At 40.8% G+C, this 10,176-nt stretch overlaps 1 protein-coding gene across 1 annotated transcript; it reads left to right on the plus strand.

The window, feature by feature from the left end:
- The first annotated feature begins 4,591 nt into the window (after positions 1–4,591).
- Positions 4,592–8,190, plus strand: LOC121784215. The gene is made up of 3 exons (XM_042182378.1): positions 4,592–4,668; positions 4,727–4,792; positions 7,821–8,190. Exons 1-3 carry the CDS (start codon positions 4,592–4,594, stop codon positions 8,188–8,190), a joined length of 513 nt encoding a protein of 170 aa, XP_042038312.1.
- Positions 8,191–10,176: the final 1,986 nt, after the last annotated feature.

Consider the following 10,176-nt stretch of genomic DNA (forward strand, 5'->3'; position numbering starts at 1 on the left):
GGGACGGCTCACGATCCCTATCAGTGCACTAGTCCGAGTAGGGACTCACTCCCTAGTCAGACCCGAATTCGTTAACTATCAAAGTCTAGTAGGATATTATCCCAGTAGACAATCAGATGGGCAATTCAAAACATAAAAACGGCATGACATACTATTTTAAACCACCCTTATTTCACCATAAACATATCATTTCAGAATAAAAGAATTTAAGTAATAAAGCCCACCTCAAAAGCTTAGAATTTCCGTAAAATTCCTCGTTCCGACTTTTAGCGTGCGTGCGAACCACCTTTTCGGAAAACACATAACATTCATATCAAAACGCGGAAACGACAAAAATTAGAACGCATGTACTCTAATTAAATTCCTTAAATCTTCTTTCTCGGTTTCCGTGCATTTTTGGTTATTCGGTGGTCGCCCAAGGTGTCTCGGGCAACGCCGGTCGGCTGCTTACACCAATACTCCCCTCCGTTGGCTCCTCGTATTTTTCTCCACGATGTAGGAATAAATTCCCAAAAAATATTTAAGCGCATAATTAAATTATCGCAACTATTTCTCTTCGAAAACATATTATTTCAGACTTGGGATTATTCCGAGAAATAAATAATTCCCCACGATTAACTTATCGGCCCAAGGATTTAATTAGAAGGCCCAAGCCTTAATTATTTCCTCACCTTATATCTCCCATTTAAATTATTAGTGGGCCCAAAAGAAATAGCCCACATTAAAATAAATCCCAAACCTTATTTCTTCTTAATCAATCAACAAGGCCCAATTTAAAGAAAAAGAAAAAAAAGCCCAAAACATCTCCTCCACTTCCATCGGTCAATTCCTTTCCCCCAATTCATTTCTTCTTCTCAAAACACAACCCAATCCCATTTCAAATTCCTAATTCATAATGGATCCCCAAATTAGAAAACTGTACAGCAGCTTCTTCTCCCTCCCTTCCTCGGTGAAAATTGACGATTCATCTGCGTCGCCGGCTGCCCCGTCGTCATTCCAACGTCGACGTCATGATGCCGCTGCTGTCTCGCCAAGAAGACGCGATGCCGCTGCTGTCTCCCAGCCGTCACCGGGTCAGTCTTCTGCAGCGATTCGCCGCCGCTGTGGAGTCATGCTGCTGCCATCGTCGCCGGAAGAGCTGCTGTTGTACCGATCAGCCGAACAGCAACGCCGGGCAGGCGCCTCACCGTTGTTGCTCCTCCACTCACTGCTCGGCAGCCTCCGAAACGACACCTCGCCGCCCCGAGCAACTTCGAACAGCCACTGCGCAGTCCCGAAACGTCCCGAACCCAACCCGAACAGCCCCGCACAACCCCGAAAGATAAGTTCTCATTCAATTATGTTTCTTTTCGTTTTTAGCTTCGATTACACAGTGATGGGCATTCGCTTGTTGGAGTTTGATTGTTGAAGGAAATTATGAGTGAGAGTGATGTATGATGAACATGATATGAATAACATCGATAAAAGGAAATGGATTTATACCTTCGTTGCTATGAATTTGACTGTGAAACGTATGGGAAAACAAAATGGCAGCAGTTCCTTCCACTGTATCTCTCTCGGCTCTCTCTGTATTTGTTGAACAAAAGAATGTTGAAATGAAAGGGTAGGAGAGGAGATAAATGAATCCTAGAATTAAATTTGTGTGACCTTTGATTTTGCAGAATTGAATTGTGGAAGTTGGAGGGTGGAAGGTTACTTGCAGCTGGAGAGTCCCCATGGATGGAGAAGTTGGCGCAGGAGAAAGAGAGAGGAAAAATTTGGGCTTGCAAAATGAATGAATTGGCTCAACAATTATTTGTGGAGTTGGGCTAAAAAAAATATATATATATATATATAAGGGAATTTGATGGCCCAACACTCTTTTAAAATTGTTAAGGACATTTGGACTTGATTTGAATTTATTTGGGTCGGCCCAAGCCACTTTTTATATACTCATTGGGCTCTAATTTAATTTGAGAGACCCAACTATACACATACTTTATTTTCTCGCATTTCTTTCGATAATTAAAATTCACGGAGCTTTAATTAATTTCGTTATCTTGTCTCTAACAAAGATTAAAATCGCCAAATGCAACAATTTATATTTGGTGTTGTTCCAAATATAAATTCCTCAACCGTTCCTCGATTTATGCGCGCCAAGCACTAAAACCCATCTCATTCATTAATTGCCTCGTAGTAGCTTGGTGTTGTTCCACGTACTATAAAAAGTCCGGGTGTTACATTCTATCCACCTTAACAGAAATTTTGTCCCGAAATTTGCTCATCTCATAATATTATCAATCATACTCCATTCACGTCCAACATCAATTGCATAAACATTTCTTATTTCAAAACATTTTACCTTATCTCTTGTTGAGCGCGGCGAGACGGAATGTTGAGCCTTCAAAGAACACTCTTTTAGTCTAGCGAAACGAGTCTAGACTAGATTGAATAAGAGACTCTCGGTCCAGAGCGGAAGGCAAAATTGCTCTGATACCATTCTGTCACAACCGCACTTCCTAAGGATAGGAAGCACAGGAAATCGTGACCCGTGGGGGAAATAAGAAGCGGGGAAGAAGGGGGGAAAAACAATTCAAGGCAATACAACTTAACAATCAAAGATGAAATTCCATTTAAATTAACCAACGTTTCCAAACCGAAGTTTGCATAATGAGATAACAGAGTTTAGCAAATAAGAAAAATACAGAGTTTCTTAAGACATCGAATAGCGGAAGCAATTTGAGAGTTTAGCTACTACTATGTATGAAGACATAATAGTAACCGGACCAGTTCTTGAATCATCACTCAACATCCTCCGCCTCCCGACCTCGCTCAACCTGCACATAGAGAAAACATATGCAGGGGCTGAGTACTTGATGCACCCAGTGAACTCATGCCCGAAAACATTCATCGTTAAGATATGTCAAGCCATCATCGAGTGAATCCCGGGTTTTACTTTAAAGTCCGAGAAACACTAAAGTTCATTTCTTTAAAAAGTGTCCGCGCGGACTAACATCATCCTCCAACATATACCATATCTGAACCATCATGTGAAACGAGACTGTGGCCACAATCTCGATCACTAGACCGGCCGACCTAGGGGACGGCTCACGATCCCTATCAGTGCACTAGTCTGAGTAGGGACTCACTCCCTAGTCAGACCCGAATTCGTTAACTATCAAAGTCTAGTAGGATATTATCCCAGTAGACAATCAGATGGGCAATTCAAAACATAAAAACGGCATGACATACTATTTTAAACCACCCTTATTTCACCATAAACATATCATTTCAAAATAAAAGAATTTAAGTAGTAAAGCCCACCTCAAAAGCTTAGGATTTCCGTAAAATTCCTCATTCTGACTTTTAGCGAGCGTGCGAACCACCTTTTCGGAAAACACATAACATTCATATCAAAGCACGTAAACGACGAAAATTAGAATGCATGTACTCTAATTAAATTCCTTAAATCTTCTTTCTCGGTTTCTGTGCATTTTTGGTTATTCGGCGGTCGCCCAAGGTGTCGCGGGCAACGCCGGTCGGCCGCTTACACCAATACTTTCCTCCGTTGGCTCCTCGTATTTTTCTCCATGATGTAGGAATAAATTCCCAAAAAATATTTAAGCGCATAATTAAATTATCGCAACTATTTCTCTTCGAAAATATATTATTTCAGACTTGGGATTATTCCGAGAAATAAATAATTCCCCACGATTAACTTATCCGCCCAAGGATTTAATTAGAAGGCCCAAGCCTTAATTATTTCCCCACCTTATATCTCTCATTTAAATTATTAGTGGGCCCAAAAGTAATAGCCCACATTAAAATAAATCCCAAACCTTATTTCTCCTTAATCAATCAACAAGGCCCAATTTAAAGAAAAAGAAAAAAAAGCCCAAAACATCTCCTCCACTTCCATCGGTCAATTCCTTTCCCCCAATTCATTTATTCTTCTCAAAACACAACCCAATCCCATTTCAAATCCCTAATTCATAATGGATCCCAAAATTAGAAAACTGTACAACAGCTTCTTCTCCCTCCCTTCCTCGGCGAAAATTGATGATTCATCTGCGTCGCCGGCTGCCCCGTCGACGTCACGATGCCGCTGCTGTCTCGCCAAGAAGACGCGATGCCGCCGCTGTCTCCCAGCCGTCAACGGGTCAGTCTTCTGCAGCGATTCGCCGCCACTGTGGAGTCAGGCTGCTGCCATCGTCGCCGGAAGAGCTGCTGCTGTACCGATCAGCCGAACAGCAACGCCGGGCAGGCGCCTCACCGTTGTTGCTCCTCCACTCACTGCTCGGCAGCCTCCGAAACGACACCTCGCCGCCCCGAGCAACTTCGAACAGCCACTGCGCAGTCCCGAAACGTCCCGAACCCAAGCCGAACAGCCCCCCACAACCCCGAAAGATAAGTTCTCATTCAATTATGTTTCTTTTCGTTTTTAGCTTCGATTACACAGTGATGGGCATTCGCTTGTTGGAGTTTGATTGTTGAAGGAAATTATGAGTGAGAGTGATGTATGATGAACATGATATGAATAACATCGATAAAAGGAAATGGATTTATACCTTCGTTGCTATGAATTTGACTGTGAAACGTATGGGAAAACAAAATGGCAGCAGTTCCTTCCACTATATCTCTCTCGGCTCTCTCTGTATTTGTTGAACAAAAGAATGTTGAAGTGAAAGGGTAGGAGAGGAGATAAATGAATCCTAGAATTAAATTTGTGTGACCTTTGATTTTGCAGAATTGAATTGTGGAAGATGGAGGATGGAAGGTTACTTGCAGCTGGAGAGTCCCCATGGATGGAGAAGTTAGCGCAGGAGAAAGAGAGAGGAAAAATTTGGGCTTGCAAAATGAATGAATTGGCTCAACAATTATTTGTGGAGTTGGGCTAAAAAAATATATATATAAGGGAATTTGATGGCCCAACACTCTTTTAAAATTATTAAGGACATTTGGACTTGATTTGAATTTATTTGGGTCGGCTCAAGCCACTTTGTATATACTCATTGGGCTCTAATTTAATTTGAGAGACCCAACTATACACATACTTTATTTTCTCGCATTTCTTTCGATAATTAAAATTCGCGGAGCGTTAATTAATTTCGTTATCTTGTCTCCAACAAAGATTAAAATCGCCAAATGCAACAACTTATATTTGGTGTTGTTCCAAATATAAATTCCTCAACAGTTCCTCGATTTATGCGCGCCAAGCACTAAAACCCATCTCAACATCTCATTCATTAATTGCCTCGTAGTAGCTTGGTGTTGTTCCACGTACTATAAAAAGTCCGGGTGTTACATCTGTACCCTTGTAGTTCCTAGTTGGGGAAGTGGGTGGTGCATTTTTCTCGATCGCGCTAAGGAGTGTCTTCTTCAATTCGTCCATTTTCAAATCCATCTTCTGCTCTCACTTGTGCTCCTGGTCAGTAGACAAGGCACTAGCAATCCTTTCTCTGCTGTAACCATCTCTTGAATTGTCGTACTTTTTCTTTGCACTTAATAACTTCCCTAGGACTCTTTTAGCTTCACTGACCCTTAACTGCGTGAAACTTCGTCCTGACGAGGAGTTTGCTAGGTCCTTTGTTGCCTTGTTCATCCCCTCATAAAAGGTATGATGTATTTCTATATCGGCCATACGATGATTCGGACATGCATCCAAGAGGCTCATATATTTCGCCCAATAGTCACTCGAGGGTTCATCGTACCCTTGTATCACACTAGTGATCTCTCTCTTCAGCGCGCTCGTCTTTGATGACGGGAAGAATTCCCCTAAGAATGCCGACTTGAAATCTGCCCAACTCTCAATGGAATTGGGGGGCAGTCGCATGAACCAGGTGTTAGCCTCCCCTTTTAGAACGAACGGCAAAGCCTTCAATCTATAGTCATCCTCGGTCGCCCCTGCTGGCCTTCTCTGTGCCCTACAAATCTTACAGAACTCATGAAGGAATTCGTAAGGGCCTTCATAGATCTTTCCGCAGTACGTGGGCAGGATTGCAATAACATTGGGCTTCACATCACAGGCTGTCTGCCCCGGGGTGATTACTATAGCTTGCGGTGGTTCTCCTTCGGTATGCGCATTCAGCGTTCCGATCTCTGGATCGTCATCATCGTGGTCAGCCATTCTCCTTGGATTGCCTTCCAACTGTAGCCTTGGATTGTATGGTATTCCTCCTTCTATGGTGTCTTGTTCTTCGTCACTACTCGAACCTAAATCAGACAAAGCTGTCGACAGGCCGGATCGAGTGGTTACGAGTATAGATCCTCGCTAAAGTATCTTCGGTCTCCACTGGTCAGGAGCCGAACTACTTCTCATAAACTGAAATAAAAATAAATAGAAAAATTATCCACAATATGTGCGCCAAAGTCTCACACACAATAACAGTTAATAACGCCATTCATCCCCGGCAACGGCGCCATTTGAAAGAGCAGATTTGTGTCATGTGTCGTGTCGAGCACATGATGTATCCTACTGATCAGGATGGAACCCCAGCTATGTCTGAACCTGGTATCAATAATTCCTCAACCCACTTCTACTGACTAGTATTGTGGTGAAATTCTGGAAAGGTTGGTTAGCTACCACGCTTTGGGCTGAGACTTTATCTAGGCTAGAATTTAAGATGTTACTCTACTGACTAGGAGGCGGGGAGAAAGATGATTGACATGTAGCTGTGTAGGTGGAAAGTGGGGAGCATAGGTTTCAGGAAATATATGGAAAGTACGAGTTTACTATAAAAGGCTAAACGGAATATCAGATGAAAAGAGGTAGTTAGGTGACTAGGCCTACAGATCTGAAAAGTGACTGCTGAAAAGTAAAGGACAAAAGTAAAGAGTGGTTAAAAAGCAAAAGTGGTCAAAAAGTTGGATGGAGACGTTATCTTCTTCAACATGAATCAAATCAGATCAGCGAATCTAGAATTATCACCATAGAAACACAGATTAACAACTTCATGAACACAGATCTACAATTAAAACCTCAAATCAAAAGATCAAATACCGAAACTGCAACTACACTTACTGGGTGACATGCAAGGTGGCAGAAACTACGTAAACTAGGCTTTCACATTTTAACCATTTCAGATCTAAAATCTACCAGCAAACTGAACTCAAGAACTCAGATCTATCAATTCGGAAATGGAAACATGCTCGCAACAACTAGAAATTACCGTAACTACTGGATTTAAGCTATCTAGGCAGAAAAGAACGAGATCAAACAAGAACCGATGCACAAAAACAACTTCATATCATAGAAACATTTGGATCACAACTAAGACTGCAAAGTAAGCAAATATTGAAAGTGCAACAAATCCAACGTAAGAAAACAAAGTGCGATTAACTAAGAATGCAAATAAAGATTGTGTGCCACTCCGGGCGATGAAACTGTTAACACTACGAAACACGCTGACTGGAACGAAAGGATATGGAACTCCGGTGAACTGATGAGCTTAAGGTCACCATGGCTGTCGGCGAGGAACGAGAATATGAAGGATAATGCTGAAGGATTGATCTACCGAAGAGAGATTGCTAACTAAGCATAGGAGTTGATGAACTAATCGATTTTGCTTCTCTCTCCAAGTGGCTTCCTTTTATAGGGAGGCCCCCCTTGATTTTTAGGGTAGACTTCGAATATGAAATGACTCTTTTGCCCCCTTGCTTGCGGCTGATCTTCCCAGCTATCCTTCTTCTCCATCTCGAGCCTTTTTGGCATGCATACTGGTCAGGATAGCAACATCCTGACGCCCTTCTCACCTGAATTCTCCTAACATTCCCATACTGGCTAGAACACTTCCCTGCACACTTTAGCAACTGTTTTGCAGATATATTTTCTAAATGTGCAGGTTTGGAATCAAAGGAAAATTGAAGCCACGTTTCATCGGGCCTTACGAGATTCTTGACGAAGTAGATCCGGTGGCATATCGTTTGGCATTACCACCAAGCCTTGAGAATATACACAACGTGTTTCATGTATCTCAACTCCGAAAATATGTTTATGACCCGAAGCACATAATCCACTATGAAGAGGTTAGTCTAACACCAGATTTAAACTATGAAGAGAAACTTATAGCTATCCTTGATCAAAAGAAACAACAGTTACGGAATAAGTCAATATCAGCAGTGAAAGTTTTGTGGAATCACCATGGACAAGAAGAGGCAACATGGGAGTTAGAGGAGAAAATGAGAGAACAATACCCAGAAATGTTTAGGTAATAAACAACAAATTTCGGGATGAAATTTTTTTTGAAGGAGGAGAGGATGTGACAACCCGAACTTTTGATATTATAAATGTAAGAAGTGACGGCTAAATATGTATATGTCCCTCTTTTTCCCAACTTTAAAAAAATATATAATAAATATAAATAAACTAATTAATAAAAGAATATTAATTTATTCCAAGTATAGCTTTGATGAGTCAAGAGTAGGTTATATTAGTCATTTTGTTGACTAATCAAAGCTAAGAAACTAGGCTTGGTTGGTAAATAGTACGTGTCATGAATTGTACATAAAGTTACCAATGAACACTTATATATATATGATCTTCTGTTACACCTCTTTGATGTTTAAAAAAAAGAGATTACACCACTTCATAAAATTCACACCTACACTAAAACATACGTCGGGTTTTGAAGTGAAACAAAAAGCAACACAAAGAAGGGAGATTTACGAAGAAAGTAACGACGGAAAATGAAGGATCTTTTCCTAATAGTTGGAAAGTAAATAAGGTGAGCTTTCCATCCTACATATTAATGTGGATAAAAATTGCAAAGTAATTTCGAGATAAGTTATGTTGAAAATCCAAATTTATGCTCGTCAATATTATTGTCCCGTCATAAATGATTTATGCCTATCTGCCTTGGTTATGTCAAATATGTTATAATCGAATTCGGGTTCAAGTAAGGCCGCAAACCTTGCTTGGACTAGTGTACACAAATGGACCGTGAGCCGTTGGCCGGTCATGTGACCGTCGTGGAAGGTGGCCACCTTCCCGGTACACAAATGTTAAGATATGGTAAAGGAACTTAGACCGCAGTTGAACATAGAATTTTAGCAAGCTCGGGCCTTTTAAGTAAAAAAAATCCATGAGTGTTGCTGTAATGACGTGACAATATTTTCAAATGTATAATTGTATCTTTCGGCATTGTGTTCACTGAGTACTCCTTTACTCAGCTCTGTATGTATTTCTAAATGTGTAGGTTGAGCTGCAAAACAGTGAAGCAAGGGTGTTGAGAGAAAGTTCTTTTGAGTTTGATCTAGTAAGACCTCCGAGGTTTATGTCTCTATACATGAAACTGTGTTGTTTACTTCTGCTGTGAAAGCTATAACTACTAATCCTATTTTGTATCATAACGCTATCTTTTGATCCTATATTACTCCTACTCAAGTATTCCAGGATGTATACATGATATTTTGATAATCTCCCGGTTGAATCTGTACTTGTTATTGCTCATCCCTATTTCTCATCCCCACTTCTCTTAACCCTTCCCTTTAGTCACAAATTTCCATACTATACTATCCTTAGGTAGTGCGGGACTGACAGAGTGGTATCAGAGCAAGTTCTTTTCTGCCCTGAATCTGAGTATCAATTTCTTTTCATTTCTCTGTCTAGACTCTTTTCCACTAGATTGTAAGGTGATCAACTCTCAACACTCTCACCTATCGCATGATTCAAAAGCCAAGTTATGTAATTAATGAAAGGAATGAATAAAGAACGAGAAATCGGGTCAAAGAAGAAAATAAGTTATTACCATCATTCGCTTTTCTGAGCGAAAAATAACAGTAAATGGAGGATTATAACAAGTAGAAAGCAACCAAGTAACAAAACTTAAGTGTGGAATCTTGAGGCAATAATATATTATCATATCTCTTCATACTTTATTTTAATATCACAGATATAGATATACTTATGTGGCACGAAGAGATGTTAATTGATGAATGTTTTAGTGTAGATGGCCCCTTTCCGACTTACCGCTAGGATGAGAACGTCACTGATACAAAGCCCAGAAGATATGATAGAAGAGTACGAGGAATGTGTTATCCGCTTTAATGAAGATCTAGGAGAATTTCTTGCTCGGTTTGGCAAGCTCTGGAGATGGGCCCACCGGTATGGGGTTGATGATATGGATGGGATTTCACGACTTGTTAGTCTACTACCTTCTACTTGGCAGCAATGGTCTAGGATGATCTCCAGGGATTATA

Source organism: Salvia splendens, chromosome 21, assembly GCF_004379255.2.
Source record: "Salvia splendens isolate huo1 chromosome 21, SspV2, whole genome shotgun sequence".
In the NCBI taxonomy this organism is placed as follows: Eukaryota; Viridiplantae; Streptophyta; class Magnoliopsida; order Lamiales; family Lamiaceae; genus Salvia; species Salvia splendens.